The 20,897-nt window shown below is 41.9% G+C and overlaps 1 protein-coding gene across 4 annotated transcripts in view; it reads left to right on the top strand.

The window, feature by feature from the left end:
• The window catches only part of LOC107586695 (zinc finger homeobox protein 4-like), a 77,764-nt gene that overhangs the window by 22,710 nt on the left and 34,157 nt on the right, over nt 1–20,897 (top strand). For all 4 annotated transcript variants that reach the window (XM_016274145.1, XM_016274147.1, XM_016274144.1 and 1 more), the window contains exons 3-4: nt 45–547; nt 15,742–15,973. In XM_016274145.1, the coding sequence (XP_016129631.1) occupies nt 45–547; nt 15,742–15,973 (735 nt within the window). The remainder of the gene's footprint in view (nt 1–44; nt 548–15,741; nt 15,974–20,897) is intronic.

Raw genomic sequence — 20,897 nt, 5'->3', positions numbered from 1 at the left:
CTCTCTCTCTCTCTCTCTCTCTCTCTCTCTCTCTCTCCCTGCAGTAAATAATGAGCTGCCTGTGGAGCTGCGTCTTGCGAGTGGTCAGCTAATGGGTGATGACCTGTCCGTTCTCTCTGCTGGGGAGCTGTCACCTTGCATCAACGACCCGCTGCTGAAGCTCTTCCAGTGCGCGGTGTGCAACAAATTCAGCTCTGACAGCCTGGAGGCGCTCAGCGGGCACGTGGCGGCAGAGCGATCGCTTCCGGAAGAGGAGTGGAGGGCCGTGATGGGAGACGTCTACCAGTGCAAGCTGTGCAACTACAACACGCAGCTCAAGGCCAATTTCCAGCTCCACTGCAAGACCGACAAGCACATGCAGAAGTATCAGCTGGTGGCCCACATCAAGGAAGGTGGCAAAGCCAACCAGTGGCGTCTCAAGTGCATTGCCATCGGCAACCCCGTGCACCTGAAGTGTAACGCCTGCGACTACTACAGCAACAGTGTGGAGAAGCTGAGACTGCATGCGACCAACCAGAGGCACGAAGCTGCGCTGAAGGTCTACAAGGTCAGCCATGCTTTACTTTGTGTTGAACTGTGTCATGACCCACTGTCCTAGTTCTGTGTGTTCTCTGTGTCACATGGGTTAATATTTACTTTGTTTTGTTTAACTTTTCATTGCATTATATCTATTTTATCACTGTATTTGAAAGAGTCAGGCCATGGTCAGGAGAATACAAACACTGAACATTTGTTTTCTAGCACCTTGTTTTTTTTTTTATGATGTCAGATGTCATTAGTCCAGCTTTAAATTTGTTTTGGCCTTCCATGCTCGCCCTTTTCCCAGTTTCCTCTGCTCTCTTTCCTGCAAAGACAGGAATATGCCAGTCAGCCTGTTTACATGATGCCTTTCAGAAATCAAACCTAATTGAATTTATGCCAGAAATATCAATATTTTTAACAGTTGGCCGCTGTTGTAGCGTTTCACTGAATTTTCACCTCTGAGGAAAGCTGCCCCATCAGCCAGTGTATAACAACAAACATCATGTGAACAGCTGACAAATTTTGAACACGTGACTGTATGCTTGTCAACATGCTCCCATAAGAAAAGGAAAACATTAAGATTATTTTTTAGATCGCCCTGTGTTTTACTAGTTTTGTTAACATACAAATTACCTTTTGATGTTTCAGATGTTCCCTTTCTGATTTGCGGGTTATATTTGACTGTTTTGCTCAAGGCCTAAGGCAGATAACTGATCCACATCGGTGGGGGTTGAACAGAGGCCACTGCAGCCTCATCCTGTTCTTAAGTGCATTTGGGTGTTGACTTACTGGACTTGTGTGATTGCCTGAAACAATAATACTAACATCCTGAAATCATAGACCAGCATCACATCCCAGACACATTAGTGGACTCCTCTGGATAAACTGTATTAACTTAATGAGGATCTATTGACCAGCATTAGTCACTTTTGACTTGCGTGTGCTCGTAAGCCGGACTCAGCTGTATATTTAGAAAAGTGAATTTAGCAGCTGACAATGGCTAGACTGCAAACAAAATTGGCAGTCTTGTAATGATAGCAATAATGCGAACAATTCATTACTCTGACCCAATTACACACATAGTCATTCAAAAAGGGTTTTTAAAAGGAAAATACATCTACTGTCACTTTCACACCGAGAACCTCCTGAAAAAGAGTTAAGTTAGAACCGAATGCTGAAAAAGGCCTTTTGAGAATAAGAAATGGTGAGTTTCTAGTACTTTTTTTGGTTTTGTTTAGGAAATGGGATTTTGAGCTGCTTCGTGTTATTAATGTATTCAGACAGTGTTAGAAATACAGAGCAAGTAACTAAACAACAAAGAGCAAATCCTCCAATGGGTGAAGTCAGCATGAGGCAAATAAAGGGCTGAAAGAATCGCATGTGGTATTTGGAGGCCTGGCATTAAAGACGCAGTCCATGGGAATGTTTTGAAATCCTTAGCAGTTTAGAAAGGGGTGGGGGGTCAGGGGGCTTGGCTAATTCTCTAAGCAAATAAAAAGGCTCCATGGCAACAGAGAGCATTTCGGATCACATCGAAAGACAAATAGATTGGAGATTAGAGGAAGAGAAAGGTCTAGCTTAGCTATGATCTTAGTAAGTCTAGGAGTAGATTTGTTTCTTCACGTGCACGTGTGGTTGGATCACTGCCTGATTATTGACATGATTGTTTGTGTTTATCCTGAAATGTTTAATTAGAGTTTACCTGAATTTTTAGAGCCGAGGAGCATCTTTAGCAGCATCTTTAACATTTACACTTCCTTTTTTAGAACAGCAGGTGGCTATGTAGAACATTCTCCCGATATGTCAATTTTAATGTTGAACCAGCATGACAATTGTGTTTTTCCTTTTGAAGATTGGAAGTGAGTGATCTAGTCAAATGGAGAGACATGTAATCTAATGAAATCTGTAGTTTGTATGGTTTTAATTAGAAGTAATTGTTGAGGTAAAAAAAAAAAACATTAGTTTTATTGGCTCACACTTTAAGAAGTGTTAGAACAGGTGATGGGGCTGAATTTTGATGGCGAGAGAAGGGTGTCCATTTGACACACAGGGGGTGAGGGGGTTCGCTCTGGCTCTCTCATCTCCTTGTGCCCCCACCTTTATTCAGTGAGAGGGAAATCTGTTCTACAGATGCGGCTTCTAATGCTTTTGGCAGGAACCGGGCCGTTTTGCTCATGTATATTTGGTAGTAAATGTTGGGAAAAAAGAAAAAGAGGTTTCTTTATTTGACCAGAAAAACACCTCGTCTTTTATGTTCAAAGGTGAAAGGGTAGTGCGCTAAAGAACAAAGTATTGATGACCTTTCCATATGAGCCCCGGAACACAAAGTATCTTTATAGCCCAAAATGATTGAGGATACAAACAAAAAGCATATTCAGTATTTTTATTGCAGCTTTGTACCTACGATTTTTTTTTTCGAGGAGGGAAGTTCAGATTTTCCAGACATTAAAAAAGGCCTCAATTACATTAGCAGTGCAATGTTTAATTTTTTTTTTTTTGTGAAAGGCTAGGTGGTTTTAAAACTCCCAAGCCCACACCTAAAACAGCCTTGGATTTTTTTTCACTGTTATGAAGTAATTCGGCTGTTAAAATAAATACAATGCACATTCTTGACCTCTTAGTATTTGGCATTAGCTTACAGTAATGATATATTGTCGTTATACAATTATCGTTAATAACCACTCAAATAAACGCAGATGTAGTCGAGCGTAAATCTGTCAAGGCCTTTCAAAGGTGGCGTAACGCTTGATTAAGAAACGGTGAGAAATGTGTGTTGCTCCAAAGAGCCGATTTGCACTGGGCACTTGGGTCATTTGAAGCCAAGAATGTTCATGGTCAGTGTGTTGGAAGCAGGGGGAAAGCCAGATACCGACCCGCACCTGTTCACCAGGTGGTCCTCGCCATGTTCTTCTCTCTTGTATCTCACACTCTTTTTCCCTCCCCCTCTGTTTGTCTATTTCCTTCACTCTCTACTTCCTCTCTCCGGAGGCTTGTGTGCAGCACATAAGGATGTCCAGTATGTATCCCCCAGTTGCGCGTCAGGAGCTATGAACTGCTTAATTACAGCAGCCACCCCCCTCCCCGAGCATCCGTCATCAGTCAAGCAGAATTTTCTGTCTGGAGTCCAAGGCTCCATTTCCATATTTGTATTTTCCTCCTCTCTTTTTTTTCCTCTCCTCATCTCCTTTCTCCCCGTTTTGAGCCACAGGGGCCGTGGCACACATAATGCACCTCTCTCTGGCGGAGGCAGGCGGGGAGATGGAGCCGAAGCGACTGGCTTTCCGTGGCCTTGTCCCCAGGGAGAGGCAGATAGCCCATCTCATTATCCATGATACGGATGGCAACACCATTGGTCGGGGCAGGGAAATGAGAAGGGAAATTAAATGGGGGGAGCAGAGAAAAGAGGGAGGAGGAGAGAATGCGGGAGTGAGGAGACTGGAATTTCAGATTTATCAAAGACTTTTCCCAACCCCATTTTGACGGGTTTTTTTTTCTCTTTTATTCTCATCCAGAAGGTCAGTATTTCCTCCTCATTTCCCCCCTTTTTTCTCTCTGCCTTTTGCTCTATCTTTCTAAACCAAGATGGCTGCCGGTTGATGGGCACATTATATTACAGCATATTCATTACTGAAGGTCAGCCTCACTCCTTCTCATTTGAAAATCAAATGCCCCATATATATGCAGCTCAAATTATTGTCATTTCCCCCGATCTGATGGTAAAATGGACAGGAGATTGAGTTGAGGGTATTTGCATAAAAAGCCATTGTGCTATAGAGGAACGAGAAGGATCTGTTTTGCATGCGCCTTCATATAGCATCATCATCATCATTGGTGTTGTCCCTTAGCACACATTGTGTTTTATTTTGGGGCTTTTTTCCACATCTATTTTTAATAAATACAGACCAGTGAGCACCAAAAATTTAAATTCTGACATTTACTCATTCTCATGTAATTTCAAACCTGTATGACTTACTTTCTTCTGCAGAACATTGAAACACATACACACACGCACAAAACAAGATATTTTGAAGAATGTATCAGCTGATTTTGTCAATATCAATATCAATTTGTCAATATAAAAGTCAGTGGGGTCCAAAACATTTTTTTGTGTTCCATTAAAGGGGTCATATGATGCGATTTCAATTTTTCCTTTCTCTTTGGAGTGTTACAAGCTTTTGGTGCATAAAGAAGATCTGTAAAGTTGCAAAGACTAAAGTCTCAAATCCAAAGAGATATTCTTTATAAAAGTTAAGAGTCAACCACGCCTACCTAAAACGGCTCGTTTTAACATGCCCTCACATATCTACGTCACTATTTGGGCGGCGTTATGCAACTCTTCCCACATCTTCACGCAAAGAAAGAAGGCGTAACTTTTATTCTCGCTGTAGTATTGTTGCCGCCGCCGCCATGTCGTGAAGGCGCTGTGTGCTTCGGTGTGAAAGCGAAACTACTTTGTTTGGCCTTCCAAAAGAGGACGATGTCATCATGCCTGGAGCTGATCCGTGCTGGTTGCTGAGGAAATACTTAAACTTGGCACTGTCGATCGCCGGATCGGCTTTCACCGTGGACGAAGCGGAGTCCAGCCCGGGGTCATCACATATGGTTGCCGCAGGCATCACAATATGGTAAGGGACGTAACATTTCCGTCACATGCTTGAGGAATTCGGCCAATCACAACGCACTGGATAGCTGGCCAATCAGAGCACACCTCGCTTTTTCAGACCGATGAGCTTTGTAAAAATGTACGCGTTTCAGAAAGGCGGGGCATAGAGGAGAAACAATAATGTACAGTATGTGGAAAATAATGTGGTTTTTGAACTTTAACTCATAAACACATTTCATTACACCAAATACACAAAATAATGTTCTTTTTAGTAGCATTATATGACCACTTTAAAGAAAATTTCAAGTGCTTTAAAATACTGCATTTTTATAGATTTGGTTTGTTTAACAGTATTTTTTGCATTTATTCTCATGCTGTCTTCATGATTAGACACGATGCCCCTAGAAAGCATCCAAACCTGGGAGGATATGAGAAAAAAAAAAAATCCCAGAAAAGCAGACATTGCTCGGTCTCAGCTGTTTGTCAATATGCGCCACAGTACCAGAGGACTTTGCGCAGGTCCAAAAGGCCTTACACAAGCCCTCGCTTTACTTTCCAAACGCAAACATAACCACAGGCTCACAAATGCGTCCGTTTATCCACTTACTCTCTGCAGGCATAAAAGTATGTCAGCACTCTCTCAGCCTCCAGCTCTGACCCGACAGCGGGGCCAGATTATTCAGACGCTCTCGTCTTTCACCTGCACACAGATTACAATGGGAATCTTTCAGGGGAGGGCGCGAGGGGGAGGGGGTATAATTAAAGCATACAGACAGACGAGTGTGGGTGCAAACACAAAGCCCAGGCTTCAGCTAGGCCCTGCTGTCATTAATCCTCATAGATATTAATAGGTATTTCTCCCATCATGCCCTCCCAGCTCGTAAGCAGATGGTCATCTCCACACCGGCCCCACAGGACTAACGTTTGCTGACGGACAACTTAAAGCATTGTGTTAAAGTGTGGCGCCCCAGACACCCCTCTCTGTTTGGTTCTTTCCTGCTTTGCTGTTTTCTTTTCTGTCCGTCTTGCGAGATGAGTGGGGGGCCGCCATATGAGGATGCTCTTGATATTAATTACCAGATGTGATCTTCCTGTTGGCCCTGGGTCAGAGAGGCCGGCCAGGTCAGGCCATTTGTCTCTGTGCAGGCACTGTGAAGGCTATTGAGGCTGACAGGTATGGGAACCATAACAGGGGAAATAAGACTTACCGAGCCCTGAAGGGGAGCGTGGCACTCCCAAGAACAAAGAGTGGCAGGAGTTTGTCATTTTTAGCCCTTTCCTTTCTTTTTCTCGTTCTTTTCTCTTTTTTTCCATCCTCCTTTTTTCACTCGCCCCCTCCACCCGTCCATTTCTCATGGGATTTGGGCCCAGCTTAACAAAGGATGACTCACAGTTCTCTGATAAGGCCAGCCGTGGAAGGACTTGAATTGCAATAATATGATATTCTTGGTGAAATAGCTGTCTGAAGGTAATTAGCTTTGTTTTAACTCTCCAGACACAGACGGAGAGCAAACATATGACTTTGTCTGGAAAGCATTATTGGACAATAAATGTATGCCTGAACATCACACGTTCCCCTGAGGTCTCCTCTGTAACTCAGCTGAGATTTTTCTTCCACCGCTAACCTTTATTTTCCCAGTTATTTTAAGTAGCTACATGCAGGCTGCATGTTTAAAAAAAGAAGAATCGTCCCGAAGATTATTAGGTCGGTCAACAATTAACGGCAAAGAGAGAGAGAGTTTGCAGAAAAGATTGGAATTAAGATCAATATTGACGCGTGTCGTTTAATAAGAGCCGGATGCCCGAGTGAAGACAGAGCAGCAGTCATGGGTGGCAGTTTTTGCTCACATTGACAGACCTGAATGCAAGAAAGCATTCCTCAAGTAATTGATTTTAAACATTAGGTGCTCACTGAATAGATAAGTAGAGTGTGATATTCGATTACAGAGCAAAGAACTCATTTAACCTCCTGTTCTTTCCTGGCCAGGATTTCCAACACAATACAATTTACCTCCCCTTAGGTTCAGCAGGATTAGACTGCTACTAGTAATCCTTAATGCTTTGAAATAGATCTGATAGAAGTCAAACTCACTTGTTTGGGATTACACCCATGATTTTTTCCACATTTAGTTAAATTAACCCGTCGAATTATCATTTTTATAATTGTTAAAAGACTTTCCGTGAGAGACGGATGGCCTTTTTGTTTAATGCAGTGTACTGTAATTACAATTTTTTCAGCGTTTGAATGCTCACCTAAGTTTCCCCTTAATATCATGCTTTAATGAATGCCGCCAAGCTTAATTGTTCACCTAAAGGTACAGTGTGTTTGAAAAGAAGGCTGCTTGGTTTTTGTGATTCTCAGAGAACAAAGGCAAACATTTCAGTAATCTTCAAAGTGGCCAGTGGTATGTCGAGTGGACCGTGGAATGCAAGCTATGGCTAGGGCTTTTCAGCGAAAAAACAATGGCTTTCCTTTTATGGGTTGTAACTGCATAAACTGTGGTTGAGGCATTAACTGTATCAGTTGTATCAGCTTACAATACCGCAGTTTGAATTGATGTGTTTATGTGCATTAGAAGCACTAGAACATTTATATTTGTCTGTATGTATTTAAGGTTCTTAATATATCCCTGCCGGCTCTTGATGTGTGGGTTAGTGGGTGGGTAAGGTGTTATTTACTTCGACTCTTTTGATACTGCACAGGTTAAAAGCGTTCACCCCTACAGGCTCGACTCCTGAAGATCTTCGTAGGCAATATGCAAAGCATTGGGCTAAGAAGTGCTCCCATTGAGGAGTGAGAGCAGCAAAGCAAGAGGCAGGGCTCTTTAAACAAGCTCCTCTCCATGATCCCTGCGCTCTCTTCCTCCCTCCCTCTTTCCCTCCCTCCTATAATAGGATGCAAATCAGGGACCCTCCTCTATGTTGTTGTGGAAGGGGAGAAGGCAGATGGAACATGAAAGGGTTTAATGTTTAAAAGTATGAATAGGGAAAGCACGCAGCGGTGAGCCGGAGCTCATTCCGCTCTTATCAGATACACGAGGTGGGAGATTTTCTCATCTTTGCATGGGCTCGTTTTAAAGGAAAGATTTCAGCCCGTAGACCATGCATCATAATTAGTCGGAATGCCACAGTCTCGTACCGTACCGGCAGAGGGTCACACGCATGGATCATCCTTTCCTGTGCTTCCCACCTGAGACTATGAGCTCATAACTCTTTGTTTGCATTGAAAACTATGCTGAGATGTAGGGGGAGGGTTTCAATATGTGAAAATTTTTACTTATTTCATTGCGCATTGTTCATACGGTGTAATATACAGAATAATTTTATTGTAGTTAAACAATTTTCTAAATGTTTGTAACCGTACAGTATATCCTGTTTTAAGGCGAGGCTTACTGTCACTATTAGCCGAGCCGCTGGCACAGCTTAACCCAAAAAATATGGCAAACTGTACTGTATTTTCAAATTATTCACATGGTTTTATGGATTTGACACCAGCATTTCTTTAAATATTTTATTTATTGTTGTATTTAATTATATATATTCACATATCACTTGTATATAAACCATGTAAATTATTTTAACCTTGTATGTTCTCCATTAATTATTAAACGTGTATACTATTAAAATAATTTTTTTACTATTAGCTGTACATGATGTATTGTATTTAGTCAGTCTCTAGTGAGACATGTCACAAAAGTTTTACTCAAAATAAAGTTATGCGACTTAGACGAGGTTTTGACTAGTGGTTAAACGGATCGTAGTTGATCCGTGATCCGTACAGACCAAGCCCCACGGTTTGGCATGCATGTGATCCACAGATTAATTGCAAAATTTAACCATAATAGAGTAAACGTTTATCATTTGTTCATATTTACACAAGCAAGCGAATTTTAAACAATTCCAGAGAGAAAAGGCGAAAGGGAACTTGATTCGTTACTCGTGCGCTGTTCTCTACGCGCACAGCTGCACACACATGAAGCGCGCACATGTGTTTCAGATGGCGCGCGAACACCGAACTGAATCCTCTTCTGAATCCTCTTGAACAGACACATACACATAAAATTATGACAATAATTTTCGACAATCATTCAGGTAAACGCAGTCAGTTATGTCTCAAGTGAATGAAAATAGCTGAGAAAAAATCGGATGTGATGTGTATAATTTTATCGGATTCGTGCATCAGGTCTTAAAGGGTCAGTGGCCTATAAATACTGCTGCTGTCATGAATGATCATCAAACAACAAAACAGCTGTGATAAAAATCTATATTTAATTTATACAGTGAACACTATGCAGTGTTATTTTCCCTAATTATTACTTTTCTGTATTTGAATACTACCAACCTTATTTTATTTGTAACATATTATTCTCGTGTCTCTTTAAACATGTTTAATCTTTCTTAGTTAATCTAGTAGTATTTGCTGTGGTATCAAAGAAGTACTTCGCTTTAAGTAATAAATGGAAAGCAAGTTAAATTGAAATATTTTTCTTTTCTTGCTGAGTGATTCTTGAAAATGATCCGATTCGTGGGTCAAAAACCCGTAATGTTATCCGAACCGTGAGATTTGTGATCCGTTGAACTACTAGTTTTGACTCATTGAGAAGCCCGATTTTAGGCTTACTACTATGCTCAATTGCAGAAAAGCACATTTTTCGTAATAGTGTGGCATGGAGATGATGGTGGAGGAGCCTCTGGTCTTTTTCACCTTCTGATGGAGACAGGCAAAGCTTTTAAGGGTAATGGTAAGGTCAGTGGATTTAATGGGAGAGAAGTGTCCAGGCGACAGATTTTAAATCACCATAATATAAATACACCTCCATTTTCATAGGGAGTTTGCTTTCTTTTAAGGCAATTTGAGGAGCAGACGAACACTCGTGCCTGTCTTAGCAGTGGGAAGGATTAGATGAGTGAAGATTAAGGACTAGTTCTTAATCTTCCATATCAACTACAGAGGTGAGAGGTGATATGCAAATGGAATTTTCCATTGCTCCTGCTTCATGTTTAAGTCCAGTGATTCTATTATATAGACAAGAGGTTAATTTACCTGGCTTCCAATCAGCAACAACAGGGTGTCATCACCAGAGTCTCTGGATTTGTTTCAAAAACCTACCTAGACAGCATTCTTGAACATTATAAATGTGTAGTCCTGTCTACAGAGGTAGCTCACTATGCTGAAAATCTTTGAAATATGAGCATTGTGACTTTCGTTTTTGTGTATTCAAGGTGCCAGTTAACCCACATTGTTCTTCTGCGTCAGGACCTCTGTTTGACCCTCGACAGAGTTTGAAAGTCCAGTGAACCAGTGGGAAGAGCATGCGATTTAGGAATACTGTTGCATGAACCCTGTAGTGTCTTAAAGTTTTTCGTTCATTTCCTTCTGTCAAAGGAACAGTATTGTAGGCCTAATGATATATGCCAGATCAACAACATCAGCACCACATGGAAATATTTCTCTTCACGCGTCCTTCTTCATCTGTTTACCGTTCAGCAAGAAACGTATGAAGCCGTGGCATGATTGGTTCCCAAAGCCCTGCGCGCTGTTTGCTTTAATAGTGAGCCGACAGGAATTGGCACTTACAGCAATCAATGAAATATTGCGTCGCAGATCAATCCACATATTAAAATGCTGGTAAAACACTCACAGTCAGACTTTGACATGATTAATATGAATGTAAATGTACATGAGAAGAAAAAACAATATTTCCAAAGAAACAAACAGAAGTTCTTTTAAGACTTTCCGCAAACCGGCTGTCAATTCGCAGATTTATGTGTTTTTGGTGGATTTCTGTTTGGACCACGCTTGGCTGGCCAACATTTACATGAACTGTTCCAAAGTAATGGCACAGACTGCATTGACTTATTGAAGGCCTGATTGCGAACTGCAGTAGTCACAGTACATTGTAGCTTTGCAGAACCAGTGTCCTTGGGAAAATGGGGCGTATTTCGCCCTGTCCGGTCCAAAGCGATTACAGTAAATGAAAGGTTGTGGACGGACGCTACAGCAGTTGTGGGTTTAGTCATTTTGGAGGGACCCTGGGGTGTGTCCCGCTCTCTTTACTGTGTCTCCACAAGCCACCTCAGACAAGAGTGTGCTGCTGAAAGACACATTGTGCTAATTCACTTATTTAACTTGGCATCCATTTGCAAGGATGATTATTATTATTATATGACCTAAGCAGCTAACCATACAGCCATGCGCTGGCGGAATGTCCTAAGCCATAATTACATATGATGAACCAGACGGATTCGGAGGAAAAAAATAAATGGGGGAGGTAATTTGGGGCTCTTTGATGCATTCCTTGGGATTTGTTGAAGTAGGGGAGAGGGAAAGTAGAAAAGAGATGGTTTTTCGCTCTTGTTTTGTGCCTGTAGCGGAAAAGACGGTGGCCTTGTGCGCAATCTCTGAATGGATTGTAGGGGGCATACCTCTCGCAGAAGAATTTCGCTCAGGTTGCCAACTCCTCCGGTACCCATGATATAACATTACATTTATGTCTCCGGGCTGAATAGCGGTTACTGGTAACATGTGTTTGGACGGTGTCAGCATTGATGGAATCGTATACCTGGCCAGTCTCCAAGTAAGGCTGAAATGTGTTTAAAATGCTTTGAGGAACAAAACAAGCTTTTGTTTATTCTCTTTTTTTTTCGCTCGGGGTCCGGAAACCAGTTCCTCTTCGAAAGCATACAAACAAGAATTGAAGAAAAAAAAGCGCTGTTAGGATTTATTAAAAAATTTTGAAAAACCAATATTATTTTAAACATGTTTTCTTTTTGTTGGATTTTTTCCTTCACTAATGACCTAAAAAAAAAAACGTTTTAATGCACTAATTTGTTTGTTTAGGAACAATTTTTTTAACCCTTCTTTTTTTTTTTTTTTTCTTGTCTGAAGGAGTCTTGTCATCCAAGTAGAACGGAGTGAATAAACATCCAGTCTCAAACAACCCTTATCCATATTCTGAATGCCACTAATGAGTCTGTTTTGTCACTGCAGGCAGTACAAATGAAACCAGTCTCCTACTGCCAACAGCAGACGGGCAGAGGGGAAGGCAATGAGAGGTGTTTTGTAATCATTGAAGTCAGCATAAATAAATAAGTCTCGTCAGGTTAGGGAAAAAACACGCTCTCTGGGAATTGGGGCCTAGTTTGACAGGTGATGGGGAGGCCCTGGTGCTTTGATTTGCATTGTTTTGGCAGCACGGTATGATGGCGTCTTTGCTTTAGAGTCGCCCAGCTCATGCTTGATTAGGTCCTGAGAGCCCAGAGAGAGTAAGAGGTGGGTGTTCCTCCTCAGACCCCAGTGCCAGGGATCCTGTTTGGCTGGATGTGCTCTTTGGCATGCCGAGGGGAACCCCGGAACGATAAGTTAGCTAAAATGATTGGACCCCGTGGGGTTTTCGACTCTTGGTTGTTTGCCAAATGCTAATCTAGAACAATTACCCATCAAAGGCGAGAGCGCGCCGCTATATTGTCATAGATAGCCTCTTCGCCACCCACAACAACAGCACTTGGAGCAGTTTCAGAGATTTTCTTAGCGCTTGACAGAACCACCGTGCAATTTATCCTACAGCTTTCTGCTAAACCAAGTCGAGGTGAGAGAAGCCAAAGTCTTATTCTTTTTATTTATTTATTTTAGAAATAAATAGTCCTTCTTTTCTTTGCTAGAAGCATCCTGACTTTTCGGTGGGCAGAATTTGCTATGGGATGCCACAAACATTTTGAACTTTGCAGGTAGTATATAACGGCTTTGTGAGTCTGGCAGTACTAAAAATGGTAAGCTTAAACCTCATAAATCAGAAACCCCAGGCTCAAGTCTCTGAACAGCTTGCACCGGTGCCACAGGGGTCTATAAAAGAAGGAAGAAAAATACTCTATTTCAATATAGGTCTTGAGCAAACAAAGCAGGAATGCTGATAGTGAATAAATTAATATTTTCTAGAGTTACGCACTCTTTCGGCCTTTAAACGTTAGGCATGTCTGTTTGCATTGTATTTTATTGGGACCATAAAAATGGATACTCGGCTGCGATTTTGATTCAGAATAATTTAAGATGTGTGGTCAGCCTCGTTCACATGCAACAGAAATCTATTTCATATTAGTATGAAAATATTAGTAATGGAATCTGCTAAAAGGGGCTACAACTCAGGATAAGATGCACATAAATGCAATATGAGGATATGAATGCGACAATAGCTAGCCAATAGCCCTTGAGCAAATGCTTGTTTATTAGCGATAGTTATTCATCCTAATGAGGTTTAGTCATCATGCAGAGAAAACTAATTATATTGCTGTTTTTCCCAGAAACCATCTTAAGTCTAAATGGAACATCGTGTCTTTTGTTTCACTAACCGTATGACTACCTAAGATGAATTTATGATGCAGAGGTTCCATAGACATCTGGTTCTAAATGAGGAATTAGATTGATCTCATTTTGTTTTTTGGGAAAGGTTGAGCACATTCTCCTCTAAATTTCCACACAGAAGAGGCCTAAACCGCTACATGTAGCGGCTGTCCTAAAGTCGCAGGACCCTTCGGGAGGTTTATGTGCCAGTTAAGCCGGGTTCGAGTCTGTTTACAGGGAGGCAGTTCATACAAGTAGCCCTGCATGTCTTCGAAGGGCTTCCCTCTGGAAAGAAACAAAGATAGCTGTAATTAATGACCCTGAATCTGTGCCAAAAAGGCTTTCCTCTGACAACTTCAACTTAATTAAAGCTTAAGACGTTTCAATGGCCACAGAGAGCCCCTTACGGAGCACGGCCTTGCAGACTCGTGAGAAAATTCTGCCGAGTTTATGAAAGAAAAGATGTGTGCTACCACTGGTGCCATGACTCTAATCCCTGATAGTCCAAGAATCCGTTTTGTCAAAAGGGTTTTCTTTTAGCCGGCTCACACCTGCAGGCACGCCGGTACTTCCTTCAGGCTCGTAGAGGGCCGGTTTTGTGTTTTAGCGGAAGATCAGATAATGGAGGCCTCACTCGGCCTTTTGTTTTTACGCATTGTTCATTAGTCTGGGAGTACTGTAGGCACACTTGATATGCTTGGCCTGCCTGGGGAATGGGGAGGGAGGAGGGACTGTTTGCAGGACTGGGGGCTTTGTATGTGTGTTAGGTGGAGGGCAGGCCTACTATGGCCTTGCATGGTGCACTGCTGCACAATTTTAATGCAAAACTTTAGCCCAAATTAAAGTGCATAATTGTCAGGCAGGGCTGAATGCAGGAGCCCTGCTGTTTGAAACACATTAGAGCTGAATAGAACAATACGCAAAGCTGGACAGTTCGGATTTCGCCTACAAAGCACTGTTTTAAATACTTTCTCTCTCCTTCTGTGTCTAGCCTCTGCTTGGAGTCTCTTGTCAGAATTAACAAGCTTAGGAAGCCCCACCAGCTCAGTGTGTGTGCGTGCGTGCTTGTCCCTAAAAAGACCAATCCAGTTTGGGTTTTGTTAGAAGCAGAGGGGGAAGGAGGCAGTTCACCTTATTCGTACCAGTTGACCCATTGGAAGCCAGAACGCCAAGAGAAATAAAGCATTTAGGTGCAGTTTAATAGCTGTAAATAGTGGCGGAATTAGCATGAGAAAGTAGCCAGGATTTCCTCTTAATCTTTACACTTAATCTTAACACTTTTTTGTGTGTGCATATTAAAGCTTATTTAAAAAAGTTATTTAAAAAAAAAACAGATTTATGGATTAATAGAATTTAGCAAATGTTTGTCATTTAAATTTAAAAAGTTTTTAAAATGTTAGAATCTTCCTTCAAAACATTAACGACATGGTGGCAGTAAAATCACTGTGCGATTCTCACACACACACATACAGTGGGGCCTGAGTAACAGGGGTCTTTGTGTCAGTGGAGAAGAGAGAGAGAGGCCACGCGGGGGTTTAGCTTCCACTCTCGTCCGCTAATGCACCACAGGCCTTCAAACGCCTCTCTATACACACACAAAGCAGCATGTGAATATTTAGACTACATAAACCTGAACTTGCGTGTGTGTGTGTGTGTTTAAACTGTTTCACAGCCCTCCGAAAGGCCTTTATGAGCAGGATGGAAGCCGAGGTGCTTCTCTCCTACCGAATGAAGCCGCAGACCTTTGGTAGTTTTATGGCCAGGGCCTGGTAGATTTGTTTTCTTATCTTTATCGCTGCACAGATAGTAAATTACCCCCACCAGATCCCATCTTCTTTCATCCCCTTATCCCTTTCTAAAGTTGCACAGTCCAGACTTAATGTTAAGCTGGACTTTTTGTCGCGGTAAATTACGTATGTCCCGGATTACGCGATGCCAGGCGGAGACGTGTTGGCTCGTCTCTCCCTCTGCACCTCGCTCGCTCTCCCTTGTCTGTCTTTCCTCATCGGCAGCCCCTCTAAAGCACTCGGCTTTGACAATCTCTCTTTGTTATCAGTATTTATGTTTGGGACAAAGCTGGAAGGAATGCATTTCATGTCGAGAGATTATTATGGGGGAAAGGAAGTATCTGTTTCATGTAGGTGCTGTCTCAGCCTGTGAAACAAATGATGGCTGTAATTTCATGTGAAGCGTATAGCCCCTAATGACTTTTTCCCCTTCTCTCTCTCTCTCTCTCCCTCTCTTTCCATCTGTGCTCACACCTCCTCCCCTCCTGCAGCACTTGCAAAAACAAGAGAGTGCATGTAACTCGGAGTCCTGCTACTACTACTGCGCGTTGTGCGACTACTCCAGCCAAGCCAAGCTGAACCTGCTGCAGCATCTCCGGTCGGTCAAGCACCAGCAGAGCGAAGGCCTCCACAAGCTGCAGCTGCACCAGCAGGGCCTTCCTCCCGATGAAGACAACCTCGCTGATATTTTCTTCGTCAAGGACTGCCCTCCGAACGAATCTGGTGAGTGCACCTTTTAGCCTACTCCCCTAGCGTATACCTCCTCACTCAAACCCAAACCTGGAGCACCTCTTCTCCAGATGTAAAACATGCCAGCTGCCTAATCTCCCTAAAATTAACTTGTTGTTCCCATTACGGACCGTCTTTTTATATCAGTACCACACTCGGCCCTGTACGCAGTGACATCTTTAGCAGGCATGCAGAAGGTTATGAAACTCTACCTTAGGAGGATCTCACAGTGAAATTTTTCCCCCTGGAGTGAGCTTTAATTTCCTTTCTCATGACCAAAGCAATTTGTCTTTCATTTAAAAGTTTTGGAGCTGCCAGAAGCTAATAAGTGTAACAGGACTGAAAAACATTCAGAGACACACCAAAAAAAAGAAAAAGAAAAAGATTAATAGTTTTATTTGAGAGGGACCTGTAATTTAAAACATAAGAGTGAATTAGGGTCCAATGTATAATAATGCCCACATTAATGCCACACGACCAAATGAACGCTTAACTTGTTTTTGCTTTGCCTGACCTGGCCGAAGGAAACAACTAACACGTTTTCAATGACATTCCAAAGCTGAATTAATCTCTGTTCCCCAAAGTGTCATAACAAAGAGTGAAAAATTTAAGGGAGTCTGAATACTTTCCGTACCCACTGTATATGAACTCCAGAACCAGATGGGATTAAACGGAGAACCATATGTGAAACTTCAGCTCCAAAACTACCCATATTGGAAATAAACAAGTGTGTTTTACATTTGGCATTAATTATATCTGGATCAAAGGTGCTTCGGAGTCGGGGTGCACCAAAGGACCAGTTAGATAAATCAATATTTTGCTTTTAGAAAGACAACCTACCTCTGTTGCACATACACACACACAGCCTCACTTCTCTAACTTTCTGTCTTTGCATGTGAATATATTGATGTTAACATTATTTGTGCTTAAAGTACCAGAAAAACATTTGTATCCCACGGACTGCTTTATTTTTGGACCGCCACTAGTAAACACCATATCATGTGTATTTCTTTACAGCATATTCAAATTCAAAGGTTATTCCCAAGTCTCACCTTTCCCTCCTAGCGTTTCCAGCTATAGCTCATGGCTTTTATATTTACCCCAGTCCTTCAGAACAGTGCTAATGTGTATAAACTAACAGACTCATTCAGAATTTATGCTTGCCGTTTAACGACCGTAGTTTTTTTTTCCACTTGTTCGAACGTCAGACCAAGCAGACAAGGTGGGCGGATTGCAGACAGAGTACATTACGGAAAAGATAAACCCTTTGTCGTTGTTTTTTGGCACTCTAGGCGGACTCTAGAGCAGCTAATGTTTTGATTATACACAACTACGCTTGTTTCAGTTAAAGAGTAACTAGCTTTAATAGGTTCGAGCCTAAAGCGCAGCGTGTAGGGAGAGTTAGAGGGTGCCGGTGAACTTTTTTTTTTTTACAGCTCCAGATCTTAGTAGGAGAGAGATTATTCAGGTAATTTAACCCTGTAATCCTAATGTTTGAAGTGCTTTCAAACAGGCCCAACACTGGTGAGGTTAAGGAAATGGATCGCTGGCACAAGATAAATCGCAACTTATTTTTGTTAATTGTTCCAACTGGCAAGTGTAAGCTGTAAATAAATAAATAAAAAGTTATCCAAATGCCAGCGCAGGAGGGAGGGGAGGATAAATTGGCAGGGCCGGGTGGAGTCTGCCCTCCCCGTGACACAGTACACACTGCATTCTCAGGAACGGGCCGGGTGCCTGCATGTATGTGATGGTAATAATTTGTGTCTCTGCTCCAGAGAAAAGGTCCTGGAGTAAGCAACATTTCAGCCCTCGCTGAATTACAGCTCTATGTTAAAGAGGGCCGGTAGGTTTTCGTGGGTATAACTCCTTAGTTTAGCATTTTCTGGTCATTAGTCAGTTTCATGAAGAGAGGGAGAGAAGAAAAAAAAAAGATTTATTTAACTGCTGACCTGTATCTTTCTTTTAAAAGCAGCTCTGTGGAAACTCGCCAAATAATTATAAAACCATTTGGGAATAAAGGTTAGAATGCCATTGACTTCATGTACATGTGAATGGATTTCGTTAAACAATTTTGATGCCATTTTTAAGACGTAATTAAGGGGAGATTTTGTGGTGCTTACGGTGGTTAAATAAAGGAGAAATGCATTAGTGCCAAAAGCCACACTCAGCAAACTACAGCCATGCCGTAGCATGAGGGCCATATATCCGACTGCTTATTGTTTAATTAGACTACAAAAGAATGCCGAAAAGGGTTTGCGCTGCAGAAATTCACCAGCGTTGTTTTTGTTGATAAACGCAAAGCATTAAAACATGGCCTTGCACACAGTTTAGACTTGCGATGCGTATGTCAGGGAGACAAGTCGTATATTCTGGTTTTAGTGGCACGATTGCTGCGGTGCGTGATAATGAATCCGACCTCTACGGGCCCAACGTGCTAAATTAGCCAAACGAGACCAAGTATGGCAGATCTCTCGCAGTGCACTAACAGTAAAATACCCTCCTAAAGAGACTATATGAGCCCATCCTCCCTGAGAATCAGACTGCCAAGTCTCCCAGGGCGACTGTAATTCCCTGCGCTCGGGACCCAGAAGGCTCATCATTTACACAAGGTAAACATCATGAAGCTGAGAATTTGGAAAGGCAGTGGGGTTGTGTGGTTAAGCATGTTTTTGAAGTGGTGCCCCTCATTTGTAAATAACAGTGCGGCGTATATGTGGCTCCTGCAAACTCATATTTTACACAGATGTGGGATACGTAAGAACGTGCAAAACGCGACAGGGTTTTGTTTATTCGCTTCTAAATGATATTTACATAGCTGATTTCCGTTCTGGAATAACTACTGCTTGGAATTTTCTCATAAAGCTAAATCGATAGCTTAAGTAAGGCTATTTGTATAAATATTTTATCTATTGTATGACTCTCTTTTGCATTATATTTGCGTTATATTTAACATTAATTTTTGTGATAAAAAGGTAAAATAACAGCAACAATGTCTTTGTGTGTGTGCGCACTTGTGTGTGTTCGCATGTATTTTAGCCCTTAAAGAAAGACAAAAGAAGAAAGCACTATAATTGCATGCGTGTGGAGTGGGACCTATTTCTCTGCCTTGTAGCTTGGCCTGTAAAACGCCTGATGGGCTTGTTGATGCATAAAGGGCTTTTTTGCATCCTTGGGTTGCTTCTCCATTTTGTTGTGGCTCTCGGAGAGGAGATGGGATCTTATGGAGGTAATTATTTCTGAGAGTCTCCCCCGCCACACTGACCCCCCTCCTTCCATGTGTATTAAAACTAGGCAAGAAGAGGAGACTTTTGTCTGGCAGGGGCTTAAACAAAAGGCCTAGCTGACTTTGGAGATGAACATGTCTTTAAATGCTGCTGCCGGATGGGAGCTGAGAGAGCCCCGCATGTCCCACTCTTTTGTTTCTTCTGAGTGATAATGCTTCAGGAGGTTTGCAACCAGGGCCAAATTACCACCAATGCAGTGAGAACCATTTTCATGCCAGCTGTAGGCCAACAACATGCTCTAATGGACATGCTCTCTGTCTCTTTCTGATATAGATTGGCATAAAAAAAGAGAGAAAGAAAGACGCGTTTTGTTTTAGCCTGACGCAAGTATATGAAGAGGACTGTGTGCTTTGTTCGGTTACCCTCTGAATGCGATCCTCAAAGCTGCTCTTTGTTTTTCCCTGTGGCCGCATTCTCATCCGCCTGCATTTCAGCGCCATGACAAGATATTTTAAGGGTTTAGGTTATTTTTTTTCTACTTTGAGGACACACAAGCAATTATAACAGTTACTTTTCAAGATCGCATCCCTAGACAGTGTTTCCAGGGTTTGTGGCCATAATTTGTAGCCATTACATAAACTAAAATGGGAAAGCAGTGAAGTAAAAGATATGACATACAGCCAAATCGGTCTCATCATTCTGTTAGCCATGGGTGATGTACTAATGCAAGGCCATCCATTCTCCCTTTGATTCCTTACACAAAGCAGGAGGCGCAGAGGCGGCCACATTCCACTGTGATTAGACGGAGACGGGCCAGGCTGCAGGAACACAAGCCTGCGGTGTTTTTTCACTCTCCTGCTATCGTACCTGAGGAAAGTTTTATAAAAAACGAATTCCCAAAAAGATAGAACAACAGCAGATCAGGGAGATTATCAGTATTGTTTGTAAAATTACTAAGTTTTTGGTGCAAAAATCATTTCTACAGTAAGAAGTGCCATGGCAATGATGGCAAAGGAATGCTTTTTCACAGAAAATAGGCCATCCCTCGTGAAACACGATCTTCACCAAGAGAGGCTTTTTGTTGATGGACATAAATTGTCTCAGGAGATCCATAGTCCGACCCCGAGTTTATATTGCTGTATCATTAAATGGAGACAATGCTCGATGCTCGAATAATATTTTTTTTCATGTCATAATAAGTCAGTTATGCGTATGTGTGTTATTATTTCTGCAAAGAGCAGTGATTTTACCAGAAAAGCCCAAAACCATTTTTCAGATGGCAGGCACTCAAGATTGAGTCATTTCTGAATAATTCCGTCCAATGCTATCATAATTATTCTGCGGTTTCTGTGAGCAGAAAGCCCAAAATTATTTTCGAAAATAGCCAGTTAGTGCTTTTGAAAAGACATGTTTTAGAACCAGTGTCCCCGGTTGTTTTTCTTTCAACGAGATCCTCCTTCGGAAAGGAGTGATACAAAAGCTAAATTGTTACCTCATGTTTTCACAGGCTGTTGTGGCCACTGACAGTTCAAATTAGCAGAAATTGCAATGATTATTCGCATTAACATACCTGACTTTAAAATATTACGCTTATTTAAAGTCCGAGGGACGTGTTCTTTGCATACTAATGTATTATTTCACACCATAGGGAAACTATGACTATTTTATTTATCACACTTTTTATTTATTTC

This window comes from Sinocyclocheilus grahami, unplaced genomic scaffold (genome assembly GCF_001515645.1).
Source record: "Sinocyclocheilus grahami isolate Dianchi unplaced genomic scaffold, SAMN03320097.WGS_v1.1 scaffold85.1, whole genome shotgun sequence".
NCBI lineage: Eukaryota > Metazoa > Chordata > Actinopteri > Cypriniformes > Cyprinidae > Sinocyclocheilus > Sinocyclocheilus grahami.
Note: the sequence above shows the minus strand (reverse complement) of the source record. Positions and strands in the feature narration are given on the sequence as shown.